The sequence below is a fragment of the Nuphar pumila genome, chromosome 17, assembly GCF_984573655.1.
Source record: "Nuphar pumila chromosome 17, dmNupPumi1.hap1.1, whole genome shotgun sequence".
NCBI classification, from domain to species: Eukaryota; Viridiplantae; Streptophyta; class Magnoliopsida; order Nymphaeales; family Nymphaeaceae; genus Nuphar; species Nuphar pumila.
The window spans coordinates 30,462,838-30,482,877 of record NC_143265.1 but is presented as its reverse complement, the minus strand read 5'-3'; the positions used below and the strand labels follow the sequence as shown (position 1 = coordinate 30,482,877).

The window sequence follows — 20,040 nt, the reverse complement described above, 5'->3', positions numbered from 1 at the left end:
AGCTAGATGCCCAGCACATACCGGGTTTGTAAGTTATGAAAATTGGTTCAGGGTTCATCTCGATCCAATTTAACATGTTTTCTCATATTCAACATAAGAATCTTGAAACTTGGATCCGATGCAAGCCTAGCCCATTTTTTTCTAGTCGGTAAGCCTATTTCATGTCCAGTCTGGTCCATCTTATATAACTAGAGACGTAAACGGTTAAGATTCATGAGGGATATCCAATAGAATCTTAATCCATTTAGTCAGATTTAGTAGCCAAAATAAGATCCATTTAATCGGATTAGTCAGATCTTGATTCTGTATCAAGTTTTGCATAAGAATAAAAAAAAAAAACCCCTGTATCTAACTAAAATCTGAATCTGAATACATGTAAATGTCAGATTTTAAGCTAATCAGATCCAGATTAGGTTTAGCTGATTTCTATTCGACTGTAAATCCAAATCTGGATCCCATTATGCCAGATCTGATTATGTCGAACCCAGTAATGCTTGCATCCAACCCAAATCCCATTTGTTTACATCCTTATACGCATGTTCCTAAAAAAAGAAGAAAAAAAATAACTAACAGGAATAGAAAGTGGGGATCTGACAGTAAAAACTATACTCTCTCTCATCCGGTCTGAATACGTCAGCACGGTTTTCTCGTTACACAAACACGATGCAAAATATTTTCAAAATAGGTCAGATCCACTTTTGTAGATCTGGACCTGGACCTGGACCTGGACCTGGACCTGGAGTTGTCCAAGAAACTCTCTCTCTATTGTGTTGTGTTTCTGTCTGTGTGCGTGAGTGCGTCTGTGTGCGTGTCTCCACATAACGGAGATCTCCTCGTTCCCATCTCTCTCTCGATTTTATTTCTGTCTGTGACTGTGTGCGTGTCTCCACATAACAGAGATCTCCTCGTTCCTCCTCTCTCGCCTTGCGTGTTGGTTGATCGATCGTCAAGGAGACGATGTACGGCTTCGAGGCGCTGACGTTCAACATCCACGATGGGTATCTGGAGGCGGTGGTAAGGGGGCACAGGTCCGGTCTGCTCACGGCCGCCGATTACAACAACCTCTGCCAATGCGAGACCCTCGACGACGTCAAGATGCACCTCTCCTCCACCGACTACGGTTCCTACCTCCAGAATGGTCCGCTCCCAATTCCCCCCCTTTTCTTTTTCTTTCCTCTTCGTTTTTTTTCCTTCGAACCTCCCACACTTCTCCCCCCTCTCTCACTCTCTTTCTCTCTTTGAGGAGAAATTTTTGCTTCGTTTTCACCATTTCGTGATGTTGGTGTTCGTTAGAATGGGAAATCTTATGCCATTTTGTTGTATTTTCGTATAACTGTTTCCTCGATAAAATAAATGCGGTTCCCGTTTTAACATTGCGTAGGTGATATGCTTTTCTGAGATATCTTTATCCGATCGAGTTTTCTATTTTTTTTACCTTGTATTATTTTCTTGTTGGGAATGCTTCGAAGGTTCTTGTATCTGATTTTGGTGGGTTTTATTGTGGATGTGTCCTAGAACATTAGTTGGTGCTCTTAATTTGATCAATTGATCGATTAATTGTTTCCATTCTTCGACATTACTGAGTTGGTGCAATTGCAAATTGGCAGTGATGATTGGTTTGGCATTAATATATGATATTTGAACTGGACGGGATGTAAAGGATATGGGGAGGGTTATTTTGGTCAAGTGATTGTGTTAAGCTGGATGGAGGTGGGTTTTGCTTGTTGTAGATTATTTGACAGAGAAGATTATGATATGACTTTATATGGGACACTAACTGTGGGATTTAGGCTAGAGTTAGTTTATCTATTCGTTTTAGCATATGGGTTAGAGTTTGAGGCAGGGTTGTATGGTTTGAATTTGGAGTTTCATTTGTTGCAAGCCTTTTTGGTTTTTGAATTTTTACATTCTGTCATGTTCTTATTTTTCTCTTTTTCTGAAAGAATCTTTTGTGTGTGTGTGTAGGACTATGTTGACAGAAATTTCATGGGAGAATTTCAAAAATTCTTAGAAAATATCACTTAAAAGCTTTAGAGGATTTTTGGGATTTTTTTCTAAAAGTAATTTTTTTAAAAATATAGAGGTAATGTCATGTTCATATCATGATATTATTTTGAAGAAGTAAAATGATTAAATAGATCAGGCCTATGTGGCTCAATGTCTCAAAATAATGTCTGGACCTAGACCAGATAAGGGGTCGGGTTAACATTTTGGACCTGAGCCAGCCCTACAAAGGCTTACTGAATCTGGTATTGGAGTCTAGTCAGTTTGCAAATATACTTTACACCTCTTGTGGAGACTTATTTTTAGCTTGATACCTTCTTTGACTAGAGTTTCATGTCTCTAGGAGGGACTATATACCACTGTTGTAAAAGCATATCTAGGGCTTATCAGTGTTAAATTGTAATTCATAAGACAATGTATTTTCTATCTATCTATCTATCTATCTATATATATATATAATATTTCTTTCTTGTATTAGCTATAGGGGTATTTTAGTCATTTCTACATTTTACGCATATTCATGTTTTTAAATATGATTGTAATTACTCCTTTTTAATTTTTCTTATTTTTGTAATTTTTCATTTCTTATTTTTTGTTCTTTTTATGTAATATTTCTGTACACAGTCAGCTACTGACTGTGTACAGTGTACAACAGTCGGCCACTGACTGTTGTACACAGTTTAAAAAGAGAGACGTTGGGAATCTAAGAACCGTTGGGAATAGCCCAATGACTCTTTAAGTTTGCCTTATAAATAAGGGCTATGTGAGCCCATTGAACATGTGTATTACAGTAAGGAGTTTTGTCTCCTTAAGCTTATAAACACTGTGCATTTATTGCACTTCTTTTGTGGTGTAAAGCTTATAAACACTGTGCATTTATTTTGTGTCTTGAGTATTTGAAGTATCAAGTTATTTGAAAACTTGATTGTTTGCAAGGATTCTTCACAATCAGAAGGGTTTAATAATAAGTGTCTTGTGTTGTATCATATTGTACCGAAAGATATGTGAAAAAAGGTTTTGAAATTGAATAAATTAAGAAAATTGAAATTTAAAACTTAATAAGTCAAAAATTTGTAGAAATTAAAAAGAAATTGGTCACAAAGAGAACCAAAACAGATCTGGGCAATCAAACTACAATATTTAGTAAACCCGATTATGTCTTATGTAGATCATGAATAAAATGTAACAAATAGCAGACAATACATGACACCACAATGAAAGAAAAACATAGTTGCAATGTTGTAAAAGTGTATCTATTACATGTAGCAAAAGGGCCTAAGATAAGGTATTTCAAAATAAATAAATAAAGCAATAAATTGCAGCATATAAATTTGTAGAATAAAGTATCAGCCATCAAATATTTACTTTGAGAGTATAACAAATTTTAGTACTTTTCCCAAAGAAACAAGACCTTGTAAGTACTAAGTATTAAGAAAAGAGATTTTTCAATGTCTTCTATTTATCACTTTACTAGTCACCATAAGCATAAAAACGAAATAGCAGCTCCTTTCCCTTGATAAATGTTTCCTTCTTTTAGTTTTCCTCTTTTTATAAGAAAATAATTCTTTTTTTTCTTTCTTAGCTTATCAATATGATGAAAAGGACCTTAATAGCCTTATTTAAAAGAAAGGTCTCGTTAAAAGTGAAAAAATTATCTGAAAAAAAAACCTAAAAGCTATGTCACATAGGTGCAGGTGCGGATACGACAATGCGACACTTTAAAAAAACTTGGGTGCGGGGGTGCGGAGAGGGTATATATATATAATGTTTTTAACAGTTTTAAGTTAACACTAATAAAATAAAAACAATTATCATATCATCAATTCATCATGCATAATTTCATGCAATAAATCAAATTAACAATCTACAATTATTATTCCTCATCAATAAAAAATAACTTTACAATTAAATCAACCATAAATATATTATGGCTATGCTAAGTAAATTAAGAAAACAAAAAACAATCAAACAAGTCAAGTAGAAAAGAAGTAAATTATACTAATAAAAGAAACAAACAATGTATAATTGCATACCAAAAGTATGTCATACACAATCTATTTGATGATGAGGTAATAATCCTAATAATTTTCTATTTCATCATCAAGTTCATCATAAGGAAGAGTAGGCTCAGTTAAGTCCATGTTTACAGTGTTGAAGTCATATCCCCCCTCCAAGTCGTACTCCTCTGGGTTTACATCCCAAAATTTGGATAGTCCTTATCTGCATTACAATTAAAATTTAAAAATGTTAAATACATGCATTTTTAAATGAAGGAATTAAGAAATAGTCAAATAACTAAGAGAGCAATTAAAAAATAGTACTTGGTGAGTTTGTTTCTCTTGATATTGTGGATTTAAGCATGTGTGCTCGAATTTCTTTCAGAACATGATGTAGCAGGCTGGGATAACAATCTCAATGCAATACTATGGAAAAGAGGTGTTTCTGATCCATACGTTGACCACCATGTGAAGGGATCTATATCCTCCTCCTCTCTCGCTAGTAATGTCTGTCCATATAATCTCCTAGAAGAAAAATTTTCAAACCTTGTGTGGCTTGCTTTATAATATGTTGTTCTCGATAAAGTCTTGTCATACACATGTTCTTATGCTTTGATAGCTCTGAGTCTAGATTTGAAGGGACACGACCAATGTCTTCTTCCTACCACTTCTTTGTGTAATATTTGGGATTGAGATAATGTGCCATGTAATGCAAAAGAGTGTTACTCTTATCCCTTTTTTTCACTAAAATTGAATTCATATATTTAAAAAATTTTGAATCATCAAGTGCAAGATTTTTTTCCTCATGCTTAAAAACTGCAAACTTGAATTTTTTCAATCATATTATCCTATATTTCATAAACTTTATGAAACATGGACTTATCTTTGTCAAGTTCTCTCATCATTTCTCAAATAGATTGCGTAAACTCGAGGAAATATATGACTCTATCCAAAAAATCATCATCAATAATGCATTTCTTGATTTCTTGGGCCTTAACAACATTATCAGCATGCTATAATGTTCAGTAAGAATTCTTGACTTCCTTGATTCTTTTCACCATCACAATGATGGACACAAAACGTGTTTCAACAACCTTTAATAATTTTAGATCTGAACGCCTATTAAATATAGCATTAGAATTATGGTGGTTGACAACAAAATTCCTAATGTTTTGACATTATTTTCTAATTCTTCAATTTATGAACATAGAGCGTATGAAGGCGAATCTTCTTCCTGTTTTAGGTTGCAAATGCTCTTGAGGGTTGTATTCAAGCTGTATGCTACACAGAGAGTCTAAAAAATGTCAGGATACTAACTCTCAAAACTCAATGTTGCACTTTTACAAATTAGAGTATTGTCTATGATGATCTGCACTACTTTTTTTATCACCCATTTCTTTTATGACTTCTATAAACAACCTTTTTAAATACTCAGTATTTTTCTATTGCCCATATGCATCAACTGCTTTCAAGAATATTAGTCCACTAAGCAAAAAAATAATCAATGGATGCCTTTGAATATCTATCCACTCATCTGAAAAAATGAAAACTCCATTTTGTTCCTGTGAAAATTTCTTAATCTTTAACCACCGTTCAACAATTGCCTTTTCTTCTGCAAGAATTGTCGTTTGTAGTTTTTCGGAACTTTGAGATATATAGCCATTCAAATTACAGCTTGCCAATGAAATAATTAAATCCTTTCAATAAAGATTTCTAGTTTCATTAAATGGAAATGAACTAGAATAAATATACCTCCCTACTTTTATATCTATCTCCCTTTCATATATATTGAATGATGTTTGTGTCGTTCTTCTACATCCTATATCCATTTTTTTTAGCATCTTCTTGGTGGCTTGAAAGAAGTACATTGATTGCACAAGAATCAATCATTATCTACCTCTTCTCATGTTCATCTTGTATTTCTTTGTATTGTCTTCGCGCTGCATCATCAATTTTTTATATCCTGAAATGCTATGTCTTGATATCTTTAACAAATGAGCCTTAACTCTTTTGTAAAACCCAAAAAAAATTCTTCACAAAGAGTTCATCGAAATCTCATATTTTCACCACCTCCTCCAGCTTTTTCAAACCTCTCTACATGTGCTCATAGTGGCTCTTCATCACATGATGTAGTCGAAGAACAAGAACCAATACTACTACTACCAGCAACACTAGCACTAACAGCAAAACTTACACGTGGAGATGAGGATGATGCAATTCCTTTTCCTTTGTTCGTGAGTCATTTCTCTTTATCTGCTATTTTCGTCCTTAGAACCTAAAAAATAAAATTCATAACAAAAAATGGTCGAACTCAGAACCTAACCCAAGCTTAGGTTTGGTTCCGGTGAACTAGGGCCTGAGTTCACTAGAGCTGAACCCAGTCGTCCTAGGTTTAGCCTTTGCGCAGGGAGGAGGAAGGAGGAGAAGGAATAAGAAGAAAGAGAGGAGGAGGAGGAAGAAGAAAGAGAAGAGGAAGTAGAGGGAGGTGGAGGAGGAGGAGAAAGAAGAAGAAGAAAGAGAGGAGGAGGAGAAGGAAGAAGAAGATAGGAGAAAGCAACGAACAAGGAGAGAGAGGCTCTGAGGGCTGCAGAGAAAACCCAATGCAGGTCTGCGTGTTTTGCTTCTCATTAAGTAGGCTTCTGTACAGTGATTAGGGTACGAAAATACCCATTACATGTTATACAAATATTATAACATGCCATTAATGAGCATGTGTTAATAAACAAGATAAGTTGGGTCTGGATCCTGAGATCCAGATCTAGTCGTGAATGGTGTCTTTTCACCCTCCCTCAAGGTGTACATGGTTTTGAACCATGAACAACTTGCCTTTTAACATCCAAAATCTATCCTTGATAAGTCCTTTTGTAAACAAGCCAACAACTTGATCAGCAGTCCGAACATATTCTGGTTCAATTTCCTTTTCTTCGACCTTCTGTCTTACAAAATGTTATCAATTTCAATATGTTTGGCACGACTGTGGTAGATGGGATTGAATGCCATGTTGATAGCACTTTGATTGTCACACAAGAGAATGCTTTTGAAAATCGATTCTCCTACTTCTGTCAACAGATGTCTAATCCATGTTACTTCAGTTGTAGCTGCTGCCATTGATCTATACTCTGCTTCTGTGCTCGACCTCGCTATGACTTTTTGCTTCTTACTGCTCCAGGAGACAAGATTTAGGCCAATAAAAATACAGTACCCTGAAACTGATCTACGCTCATCTGGATCTCCCGCCCAATCCGCATCTGTGTAAGTAAGAAGCTCATGCATGTGATGGCCATGCATACTCTTTCTGTATTGAAGACCATCTCCAATAGTTCCCTTCAAATATCGAAGAATGCGTTTAACAACTTCCATATGCCCAATATGTGGTTCATGCATAAACTGAGATACCTGATTGACAAAATAGACAATGTCAGGTCGAGTGAAGCTAAGATACTGAAGCATTCCTACTATCCTGCGATATCTTGTAGGGTCCTCATACAGATCTCCATCTTGGGAACTGAGTTTCTGATGAAGTACACTGGGTGTGCTTATAGGCTTGCAATCAGTCATACCGGCCTTGTTAAGAACATCAACGATATACTTATGTTGAGCGAGTGTCATGCCTTCAGCAGTCCTGTCAACTTCTACTCCAAGAAAGTATCGCAGTTTACCAAGATCCTTCATCTTGAATCTATGATTCAGAAGTTCTTTAACCTGTTCAATATGTTCATTAGAGTTACCTGTAATGATAATGTCATCAACATATATCAATAACAGGGTAATTACATCTTTGCATTTGAATATGAAAAGAGAATGGTCGAGAAGAGACCGAATAAAGCCATATTTTTCTACTTCAAGTGAAAAACTGTCAAACCAAGATCGAGATGCTTGCTTCAGACCATATATAGCTCTATTTAACTTGCACACGTATTCTTTAGAGTTTCCTTCTGCATACCTAGTGGGTTGCTCCATGTATACTTCCTCCTTTAGAGTTCTGTGTAGAAACACATTTTTCACATCCAGTTGATTGAGAGTCCATTGGTGTTCAACAACCAATGATAGTATGATGCGGATAGTGCCCATTTTCACCACCGGACTGAAAGTCTCATCATAATCTTGTCCTTGCTCCTATGTGAAGCCTTTAGCAACCAGCCTAGCCTTGTATCGTTTGATAGTCCCATCCAGCTTATACTTTATCTTATACACCCACTTCGATCCAACCACATTTCGATTGTGGGGTCTGGGAACAATATCCCAAGTCCCACATTCATGAAGGGCCTCCATTTCTTCGTTCATAGCTTCAATCTATCTCTTAGAATTTATTGCTTGATAAAATGTTGTGGGTTGATCCTCCTTGCCCAAAGAGGCTAAGAAGAGTTGGAAATCCAATGTAAAATTCTCATAACTAACCCACCTATCAATAGGATGTCGAGATCGGGTAGACCTTCTGTGAATAGGTGATTGAATGAAAACAGGATGATTCTGCTCCTGATTAGAGTTGAGGGGTATCTCCTTCTCACGTCGAGAGTAAACAATGCCTTTATATCTTTCTGGAGCCGATAGTGACTCAGAAATCACACTTTCCTGAGGTCTTTGCTCAGCAGTAGATACATTTTCCTCATCTCTTTGATGACATTCAGAGGAACAAACATCATCAATACTAGAAAAGAGATCTGAGTTTAACCAAGGATGGTAAACTTCAATTTCAGGAGGAGTGATAGCATTATGACCAAAATTTGATTCGTCAAACACAACATTTCTGGATATTTTGATGCGCTTGTTTACGGGATCATAACATCTGTAGCCTTTGTAATCATCAGCGTATCCAACGAATCTGCACTTTAAGGCCTTATCCTGAAACTTATGCCGCATTGAACTGTCAACATGAACATAACATACACACCCGAATACACGCAAATCATGATAATTTGGATGCACACCATGCAAAGAGAAATAGGGTGATTTGTTTTCCAAGATGTTCATGGGCAATCGATTTATGACATAGACTGCTGTATGAAAGGTTTCTGTCCAGAAGGTAACTGAAAGATTACTATCATGCATCATGCTCATTGTACTCTCGACAATATGGCGATGCTTTCGTTCAGCAATCCCATTCTGTTGAGGTGTATGAGGGCAAGACACCTTCCTACTTATCTCATTTGTCTGGAGGAAACTAATAAAGTCATTTGAAGAGAATTCACCCCCTCCATCACATTGAAAACAAATGATATTCTGAGAGAATTGATTCTGAACAAAGGAATGAAAGTTCCGAAATAACTTAAAGGTTTCAGATTTATTTTTTATAAAGAAAATCCATGTGTATCTAGAATAACTATCAACAAAGATGAGATAATATTTAGTGCCAGACATGGAAGAAACTGGAGCCGGGCCTCAAACATCTGAACATATAATCTCGAATGGTCTTGAAGCTCTTTTATTAATGGAATGAAAAGGAAGAACATGACTCTTACACTGAAGACAACTAGAACATTTTTTATTGTCGACACTTAAACTTAGACTTGACTTGGGAATAAGACTACTTGAAACAAGCTTATCAATAAAACGACTACTACAATGACCCAGACGACCATGCCAAATATTCGGCTCAATATATTCAGAAAGATTAAAAACACTGTCAGGAGCAACTGAGGATGATGGCGTGAGCTTCAAGGTGGAATCAACAGACTGAATACCGGATGAAGGATTCTCTTGGAACACATACATATTCCCTTGTCGTTTTTCTTCAGCGAACGTTTTCCTCGTGTGAAGGTCCTTAACACAAACAAAGAAAGGAGTAAACTCGACTGAAGCATTAATGTCATCTATAAGTTTAGAGACAGAAACAATATTTTTCTTGATGTTAGGAGCATGGATGACATTTGAAAGAGCAAGAGAAGAGTTGGACATAGGAATTACAGAGTTTCCAATGTGCGAAATATGGTAGTGAGACCCATCTCCAGTGACTATACTATTTCTACCAACATAAGGAACAAGATTTAGGAGCTTACCAGCATCACCACTGACATGAGTGGCTGCACCAGAATCAACATACCAAGTGCCTTGATCATTCTGTTTGATATTTAATTCAGCCAAAGCAGACAATAACAGTTCTTTGACTTCTCCACTATTTTTCAATGTATCTGTTCCCTTTCTTGTCTCCAATTGCTTTCCTCTATTTTGCGAGTTAAACCAGCAATTTGCCTTTATGGACACCCTTTTGTTGCAGAGAAAGCAGGTAGGTATGGTCCTTTGCCTTTGCAGATTAGGAAGCATACTGGGAGTAGGTAATATTCCACAAGTTCCTTGTCCATTCCTCTCTTGACTTCCTCTTTCTCTAGATTCATACCTGCCACGTCCACGACCATAGGCGACTCCTGTGACAAGAACGTCGTGGGCTCCAACGGGGTTGTGATTACCTTCAGAGAATCCTTTCAAAGTCATCTCATACTATAAGAGCTTAGCACGAAGATCTTCAAATGTAGGTAAGTCTGGCGAACACAGCAAGGAAGTAACCATCATATGATAATCGGGCCCCAGCCCGCTCAAAGTTTGTTGCACCATATCTTTGTCGTTAACCGCGCATCCCACTATAGCCAACTGATCTGTGATGGTTTTCATTTTGTTTAAGTACTCCATGACAGTCATGGAGTCCTTTCTCAGCATTTGAAATTCTTTCTTTAAAAATAAAACTCTTGCCTGAGAAACTTGAGAGCACGTCTGAACGAGACGATGCCATAACTGCATAGCTGTGCAGTCATCGGGGATTGCCACAAGCACCTCTTGTGACAGGGTGGAAGTGATGTAGGCAACCAAAGCCTGATCTCGCTTCATCCAGGATATATATTCTGGATTTCTGACAAAAGTAATTGAAGTGTCACCCTCCCCAGTCTTGCCATCTTGTGATATGAACTCTGGAGGAACAAAAACAGAGCCATCTAGATGCCCAGAAAGATCCTGACTTCTTATGAATGGGATGATTTGTTTTTTCCAGGTAAAAAAATTGGAGTTCAGTTTTTCTGACACAAGTTGACTAAGAAAGTTGAAAGAAAGTACAGATTGAGAAGAAAAAGAATCCATAGGTAATTGAAGGTGGAAGAAAAAGAATATTGGAGTAGAACAAAAATTAGTCAGAAACAAAGGTCAGAACAAATATGAAATTTCAGAAAGCTCAGACGCCTTTTTTTTTTATAGCAGACCCAAGTCAGAAAACAAATTTATGCAGTAAACTGATCTGAATGAAGATCAGTTAATAAGAAGCAGAACAGAAACACGTTATTTGGATATAACGTGGCCTTTTTTTTTTGAAAGATGCAAAGGGCTGAATTTGATTTTGGATGAAACGATATTCTAAAACGTAAAGAAAAAGAAATCTGAATCTGTCCAACGATATTCTAGATGAGGGACAAAAAATTAATGAAGTCACACAAGAATTTGCTCTTGCGTGACTATATGAAATCACGTCAAACAGCGTGAAAAGTAAATGCAAAAGACTCTGATGACGATTAAAGGAAAGAGGATTGATGAGATGCAAACCGTAGAGATAGGAGAAAGAAGAAACATAATACCTTAGAGATAGGAAGGCAACGAGGAAGGATTACCTTGGAGGAAGACGTTGAAGAGAGAACTTGGAACCAGTCGCTCTGATACCATGTGAGAAAGAAACGAACGAGGAGATAGAGGCTCTGAGGGCTGCAGAGAAAATGCAGGTCTGCGTGTTTTGCTTCTCATTAAGTAGGCTTCTGTACAGTGATTAGGGTACGAAAATACCCATTACATGTTATACAAATATTACAACATGCCATTAATGAGCATGTGTTAATAAACAAGATAAGTTGGGTCCAGTCGTGAATGGTGTCTTTTCAGAAGAAAGATAGGAGGAAAAGAAAGAAGAAAAAGAAAGAGAGGAGGAAGAAGAAGAGGAGAAACAAAGAGAGAGAGAGAGACTTACCGTCGCCGCAGTCGAAATACGAGGAGAGGTTGCCGCTACTGTCAGAATAGGAGGGGGAGAAGGAGAAGGAGGAGGGGTTCATGGGGGAGTCGTGCCCTAAACACCCCGCTGGCCCTGACATACAATTTTTTTTAAAGTGAACCAAAATAGACTCGGTCAAAGTTGACCGAGTCCATTTTGGACCTATGTCACATGGGTGCGGGTGCGGGTGCGACACGGGTGCGGCGCAATTTCAAAAATTTTGGACACGGGGACTCGGCTATATATATATTAAAAAAAAAATTTATATATATATATATATATATAAGACTCGGTCAAAGTTGTGCCCATTAGGGGACAGGTGATGAGTTGTGAAGGCATTCTGTACACTTTCTTCATATAGGAATAATTCACTTTTGGAGACTTTCTTCATACACTGTAATAATTCACTTTCTTCATACAGGAAAAAACCACAAAAACTTGAGTTGTGCCCATTCTGTACTTAAAACTTGAAAGTGTACAGGTTTTTTAGTTGTGATGGGTTTTTTTCCTTACAGCTGTAGCCCAGAAAATTTTAAAAAAAAAAATCAAAAAAAAAAAAATCCAAAAAATGGACCAAAATGACCCTGGGTGCGTTGACCACATCCAGGGTCGGGTTGACCGAGTCCGAGCCGCACCCGTGTCCGCACCCGTGTCGGTGCGTGTCGACGTGGGTGCGGCGACCTTGGAGCCAAGTCCGTGTGACATAGTTTTGGACAAAGATAACCCTAGGTATGGGTTGATTGCACCCAAGTTTTTTTTACCACAGCCGGTGCGGCAAAACATAAATTTTTCCACAACGGGTGCGGCACCCACACACGTGTTGCGTCGCATCGACACGGTTGTGGCGGCATCTTTGGCGAGTCCCTGTGACAGCCTAAAAGTAACCGTATCTTACAACGCTGCATATATAGTATGGTCTATGTCACAGGGACATGCCATCTTGGCTGCATGTCTCTGCTGACATGAGCATACATGCTGACACGGATAACATGTACCATATTATTTTAATATTTTAAATAATATTTTATTATATTTTGATTTTATTTAAAAAAACATTTTTAATGTGAAAATATTCAAAAAATAGTTCTTTATTGATTAAAAAATTAAAATATTTTGTGTCATCATGTCCCAGTTTTGAAAAAAAAATCGAACTTTCAAGTCTAATCTGAATCCTGCATCCTCAAGTCCACAAATCATTGTGACATAGAATATAGTATGGTACCATTTTCTCTTATATGATCCAATACAAGACGGCACACCCCTTTTCCAATTAGGAGGTGCCATACTGTGTGGATATGCATTACTACAATTTACATGCAATTTTTAAGACATTTTCATGTGCATTGTTACACTGATTGGGAGTCGTTCAATTTGCTTACAACCCAAATTACCTGGAGATGACACTTCTGGAGACTAATTTTTGAGATTATTTGGCAGTAGTTGTGATGTCACCCTGTTATGTTTTTGTTTATCCAATAAAATAAATTCATCAAAATGGTGAAGAATACCCTTTGTTTAAAACTAACCAAGACTTATTCTGAATATTGTGAACTCTATGACAGTCATTTTCAACTTTATTTTAAATTTTCTTTCCTTAGTTTCATGTTCAGTTTATGTTATTGATGTTTCAATGCATAAACTTTTTGAGATGCTAAAAGCTAAGGAAATCTTTTGAATGTTTTCCCAACAATTTAAGAGAAATGTGTGGAATTACTTGGTGCCAGATGAATCCTTTCTTCGAAGCCTTTGATCATTTCTAAAGTGCAGCTTAAGGCTGAAATTGATCCAGTGAACTGTTTCTTGCTGTGGAATCCACGGTTGACAAAGATTTTAGGCAACAAGTGAGTTGAAATGTAATCCGTGAACCTGCTGAAAATCAAAGCCAGAGAATGTGGAAGTGTGAAGTTGGAATTTATAGATGGCATTGTTGGCCAATTGTGATTAAGACTTATCATTAGCCACATGGACTATAGTCTATGTCATAGGGATACTCCAACTCACTCTCGTGTCTTGTCCTGTCATATGCTATTCTGAATAAAAAGTTACACAAAAATGACATATCCTGTGTCCTTTTTGTCGTGTCCATGTTGCATAGACCATAACTGTAAACTTTGTCTATGAAATTAGTAATATGATCTGCTTGCACATCTGACTATTCTGTAAGCAAACTGGCAGTCAATATAGCCGAACCCTTTATTCTATTGTTTGTTTATACTTCGTAGTGAGGTTCTACTTTGGGTTAGTACAACATCAGTTCTATTAAATCATGGCATTTGCTTTACTTAGAAATCTGTTCAAAACAGTTGGAGAATCAGAAGAAAAAGGATTTTATCAGGTATGTTTGCTGATACAATATCCACCTACCTATACATGAAGTTGCTTGTCTACATTACCATGGAAGTTCCACAACTTTTCATCATGTATGGTAAGCAAGATTAAAAGCCTGGGTCCATGTTAAGTACAAAAAAATGAATTTTGTTTTACAGGGCCCTTAATTTATTTCATTTCTAATAAAAGATTTTCTGGTGTCTACTCCTCACTTGTCAGTAATGCTGTATATATATATATATATATATATATATATATATATCATGGAAAGTTGCGTTTCCTATTGGTGTCGTTTCCTATTGGTATCTACATCGTGATGTCTGTATTTGTCACTGTTTTCTTTTCGTGGATTCTTGCAGAGCCATCTCCATTGCATACTGCCACTATTGTGGAGAAATGCACACTGAAGCTGGTGGATGAATACAAACACATGTTGTGCCAAGCCACAGAACCACTGTCAACCTTCCTTGAGTATATCACGTACGTTCTGCCAAACTAATAATATAGAGATCCAACTTGATGCATTGAGGTGTCAAGACAAGTTGAACTGGTGCAAGTTGGTATCAGCTGCTTCCCAGGTTTCCTGAAACTCAAGCCCACCAGGTTTCATCAAGTTGCTTGAGTTCGTGACCTTGGTTTTGTACTTGGACTAAGTTCATTTCTCATATTCTTCTAAAGTATGGCCATCTAGTCAGTTGCTTTATTGTCAGTCTGCTGCTCAACTGAAAAAAAAATGCAAAGAGAATTAAGACTTGTATCAAAAGATGTTCTTTTTTGGTAGGTTTGTAAATTTTTTTCTGATGTAAGGGTTTAAGAGGAAGCAAAATTGACAATCATTTCAGGTATGGTCACATGATTGATAACGTGGTCCTTATTGTTACCGGCACCTTGCATGAGAGAGATGTCCAGGAATTGCTGGAAAAATGCCACCCTCTTGGCATGTTTGACAGGTGCTATTCATATTCTACGGTAGTATCAAAATTTAAAGATCACCAGTATTTGTTCTCTTTTCTTTTTACCATTACTTTGTGTGTTCTAATTGCAGTGTGTATTTCTTTCAGTATTGCCAGCCTTGCAGTTGCTCAGAATATGCGTGACCTTTACAGATTGGTTCTTGTTGATACACCATTGGCTCCATATTTTTCTGAATGCATTACATCAGAGGTACTGAATTGAGTGTTTCCTGATGCTTAAAAAACTGTTTTTTTTTCAATGTGTTGTAAAAACAAGCACTCTGTTCTTACACATGCCAAACTACTAAAAGGAGAAATGTTTCTCATATTACAGATATATTCATTAATGTGTCAGACATTGCAAATTTGCTATCGTGCACATGCTTGGAAGGACCTACATAGTACATAGTATCTTATGGGATATTGATTCTGTAGTCCATAGGAGACAAATCTGGATGTTGAAGACATGTGATGTTGCAAAACACCTGTTTCAAACAGAACTAATTTATTTGTCGCCTTGATTTCTCTAAGATGGTTCATTGGCAAATGTGACGTGACTTCTTTTTCGATATTCCAGTAGTTGTATGTATATATCTTATCAGGGTCTCAGATCTTTTTCCCTCCATGTTGCTAATTGATACTCTTGTTTGATTGGCTGTGGCCTTTTTAAATAATAAATTCAAGCTGATGAGTTTCGGTTGAGTAGATAAAGAAAGGATCACTCACTATTGCCTTGTAGATGGAATCTACCATTTGGTCTTTTTCGAAGTTTGAATTGGATTTCTCTTGTCAATCATATGCTAAACACTTTTATTTTATAGGACTTGGATGATATGAATATTGAAATAATGAGAAATACACTTTACAAAGCTTATCTTGAGGATTTCTACAGGTTTTGTAAGGTCTCTCTCTCTCTCTCTCTCTTGCTAAATATGTCTATTTATTTATTTATTTATTTATTTATTTATTTGTACATGTCTGTGTGTGACGTCTTCCATGCATGACTTCTTTGATTGTCAAATAAAAGGAAATTTTATGAACAGAAATTAGGTGGAGCTACAGCTGAGATCATGTCTGACCTGCTAGCATTTGAGGCTGATAGAAGGGCCATCAACATCACAATAAACAGGTGACTTGGTTATGCAAATATAAATCATTTTCATCTATATTTTAAGTTGCGAGAAATTTTTAAATAAAGTTAGGAAGTTCTTGTCAGCTTCTCTTCATGACCTCTTTCAGGTTTTATAGGCCTGGCTAATGGCCTTCTGCTAAAATTATTGGAATACAGTATTAGTTATCATGATTTCTTTTCTGTTACCTGTCTTTGCGCAGTATTGGCACTGAATTGACAAGAGATGACCGCCGTAAACTTTATTCCAGTTTTGGTTTACTGTAAGATTCACCTCTTGTTTATAAATTTTACTTTCACTTGGATCTGTGCTTCTATGTCTAAACAGGGATTTTTCTTCTTTAAAAGGTATCCTTATGGCCATGAGGAGCTTGCTGTTTGTGAGGATATCGACCAGGTAAAAAGCTTCAGTAAATTTTACTATGGAAAGTGCAAATTTGATTGTACCCAATCATTTCTTTATCAGGTCAATAGGAAGGCCCTGCTTTTTTGCATCCAGATGAGGATCTGAAACAATGTTTTGCCTGATCCAACTCTATCTCAATCCTCTTCTCCAATAAATTAAAATGTAGAGCTGAATCCTGTTAGATAAGCGCAATCATGACCAAGGTCCAAGTGTTCAACCACACTTCAAACGGCTAAGTGGAACCCAATACAGGACCCAGTCCAATCCAATTGAAGTGTCACCGAGTTGGATACCTGATCCATGAAGGATTAATTTCTCATTTAACAGAACACTTCCTTTTTGTCCATGTTTTTGCAGTATCTTTAGCACACCTAATGTTGTGCTATGTTGTTTGTTGCAGGTTCGTGCTGTATTGGAGAAATATCCACCATATCAATCCATCTTTGCAAAGATCTCATATGGAGAGAGCCAATTGCTTGATAAAGCCTTTTACGAGGAAGAGGTGAAGAGGCTCTGCTTGGCATTTGAGCAACAGGTAAACTTTCTGCATTGATATCTTTATAGCTAACTGATAATTTAGTATTGTTGTTGAAAAGTAGCAGACTTGACATGTTGGAGTAGGCTTCAGTCAAAGGTTGCCAAGTGTACAGAAAACTTGTTAAATTGACCATAATCAACTTGGTGTGTATAAATGGTCTGATCATTCATGAATCATCAGCTGTTTTCCAAGATGGGGATGTCCTTGGTAACTCAATGTGATTCTAGTTGATCACTTCTTGACTTTTGAGATCTTGTCCATGTCCTTTGGGTCTTATCTGACTCCTAAGCTACATCTCATTAGCCCAATTACACTTCATATGTTGTCACATGGACATGCCTAGGAGGACATGGGACATGCCATTTTATGTAGTTTTCCATTACAACTACAATATAAGGGGTCATGACACGGGCATAAATTGATGTGTCCTTGCGAAAATTTATATGTTATCTCCATTTACGTTTGAAACGATGAAGATTTAGACCTGATACTTTAGTGTTGAGACCTTGCACTCTTCAACCCACCCCACAGTTTAGTAGAGACTTGACAACTTCTGAAGTTGGTTGACTCCATGTGAAAATTTGACCTGGTTATGAACTTAGCCAACTTGTTCCAACATTCATCGTGGTGAGTTATCCTGGTCTAGTGGTGAGTAAACCTGAATGCTTATCTTTTTTTCTTTCAGTAGTGACTTGAATCTTAGACTGCTTAGAAAATGAAAATACTAACACAGGCCTGGTTGGCTCCCATAACTTGTGCTGAATCAGTTGGATCATAAGTTTTCATTTACTCAACTTGTACGTGTGCACACACGCACAGAGAGAGAGAGAGAGAGAGAGAGAGAGAGAGAGAGAGAGAGAGAGACTGGTCTGATATTCATTGTTATATTTTGCAGTTCCACTATGGGGTTTTCTTTGCATACATGAGGCTGAGTGAGCAAGAGATCAGGAACTTGATGTGGATCTCAGAGTGTGTTGCACAGAACCAGAAATCTAGAGTTCATGACAGTGTTGTCTTCATATTCTAGGCAGAACTTAAATCTGCAGTGTTTGATACACTTTCTTGTCACGTAACTTGTACCGTTGTGAGTTGCTGGGAAACACCTCTTCTTACTGAATATTTGTAACTGTAAATTAATTTCTTCCAAAAATTTTCCTCTTGGGAATTCAATGTTTTGATGTTAGTGAAACCTGTATCCAATTATTCACGTGGAGTACTTTTGCTTTTGCATCCTAACCTGAATCCATATTAACTTGGATCCAACAAAATTCCAAACTGCTGAGCCTATCAGGCTTGACTAACTTGATCTAGGTGCAAACAATCTGGCTAGCTTGGTATGAACTGGTGTTCATTATGACCAATCATATATTCGACTGGTCTCAGGTTGTGACTGAACAAGCATACTTGAATACCAGGTCCAAGTCTGATCTGATTATCGACCAGATCAGGCTTCGACTAGGTAGAACTCTAAATTCTTATTTACCATCAATATTTATAGTCTAAAAGCCAAAACCCCTAATCTAATTTAGATTTAAGATAGATCCAAATCCTAACTGAAATCCAAAACATCAAACAAATCCATAAATCTATCCTTGATCCGATTACATTACAGCTCTGTCCTGCATCACATAGTCTCTAACAATCCTAAACGTGCCTAACACCATTTGTTTGTACATAACTTGTATAATCTTTCATAAGTAGCTTGTGGCTTATCTTGCCGAACTTATTTTACGAGCCTAAATGAGCTTTTAACAAGTCAAACGAAGCTGAGTCATACGCTGCTAGTCATCATCATCATGGATAAACTTGAGAGTTTTCAAAGGACTGTTTGATCAATAACATGTTTCAAAAGGAGTTAGATTTTTTTTTTATTATTATTATTTTCATGGAGAATCTATCTGAAGAAAATGTCAGGCCCTGTATGGTCTGACATTGTGGTGAGAAAACTTGTCTAAAATGACACTTTTATCCAGTCTAATTTTATCAAAGCGTTTGAGAGGACTTGGTGAGTAGTTTGAACTCCGTTGTTTTAATTAATTGATGTAGAGTGTTTTTCCATAATCATCTGTTCCTGATAAGGGAGGGACTATTATTGGAAAACCTCTTTAATTTTCCCCAATTTATCATGGGGCATATTAACCGCGTATTTCAAGCATAATTGTCATCATTATCTTTGTGTTTTGGCTAATTAAAATTTATTCTGGGTGGGTGGTGTTCTTTGTAGGTTGCATTTAATACAGAATCTTGATCCAATTAGCTAAGATATATATTATATATAATCTATATATGATCGGTTCAGATTATCTGTTAGTTTCAGATTTGGTCCAGATTCGAATTAAGATTCAGATGCAAAATTGCAACTCTTGCTTCACCAAATTCAACTACTCGGACTCATTTGATCAAATATATGTCTGATCCAAACCCGATTTGTTGACACCTCTAGTCCCAACAAAGTTGATAACCGACCAACCACTGTCTTTTGGGGGTGCCAAAGGGTCAGATCTGGTTTAGATCCAGGTAGGTCCAAACCCGAATCTGACTTTGACGTGCTAATGCGGGATCCGGACCCGACTCCAATCGGGTCTGCCATAAGAAAAACCATACCCGAGTCCTATAAGGATTACATACATGAACCAAACCCGGTCCAGATCTGATAAAATAATATTTTGCTGATTTAGCCTATGACATGATAATTGTTAGGTTTTGGGGTCCACGGGATTAGATTGGA

General features: G+C 36.9%; 1 protein-coding gene across 1 annotated transcript; it reads left to right on the top strand.

Moving 5' to 3' along the window:
- The first annotated feature begins 758 nt into the window (after window positions 1–758).
- LOC149811861 (V-type proton ATPase subunit d1-like) lies at window positions 759–18,516 on the top strand. Its single transcript, XM_089993910.1, has 10 exons — window positions 759–1,138; window positions 14,646–14,766; window positions 15,129–15,236; window positions 15,348–15,450; window positions 16,061–16,141; window positions 16,283–16,368; window positions 16,572–16,631; window positions 16,717–16,765; window positions 17,175–17,309; window positions 18,208–18,516. Exons 1-10 carry the CDS (start codon window positions 958–960, stop codon window positions 18,337–18,339), a joined length of 1,056 nt encoding a protein of 351 aa, XP_089850036.1. The 5' UTR covers window positions 759–957; the 3' UTR covers window positions 18,340–18,516.
- Window positions 18,517–20,040: the final 1,524 nt, after the last annotated feature.

Bases quoted from the DNA above. Each gene is read 5' to 3' on its own strand.
- LOC149811861 (XM_089993910.1), top strand. From the start codon at position 958: ATGTACGGCTTCGAGGCGCTGACGTTCAACATCCACGATGGGTATCTG. The intron at 1,139-14,645 runs GTCCGCTCCCAA...GGATTCTTGCAG, and splicing joins CGGTTCCTACCTCCAGAATG to AGCCATCTCCATTGCATACT. The intron at 16,369-16,571 runs GTGACTTGGTTA...GTCTTTGCGCAG, and splicing joins ATCAACATCACAATAAACAG to TATTGGCACTGAATTGACAA.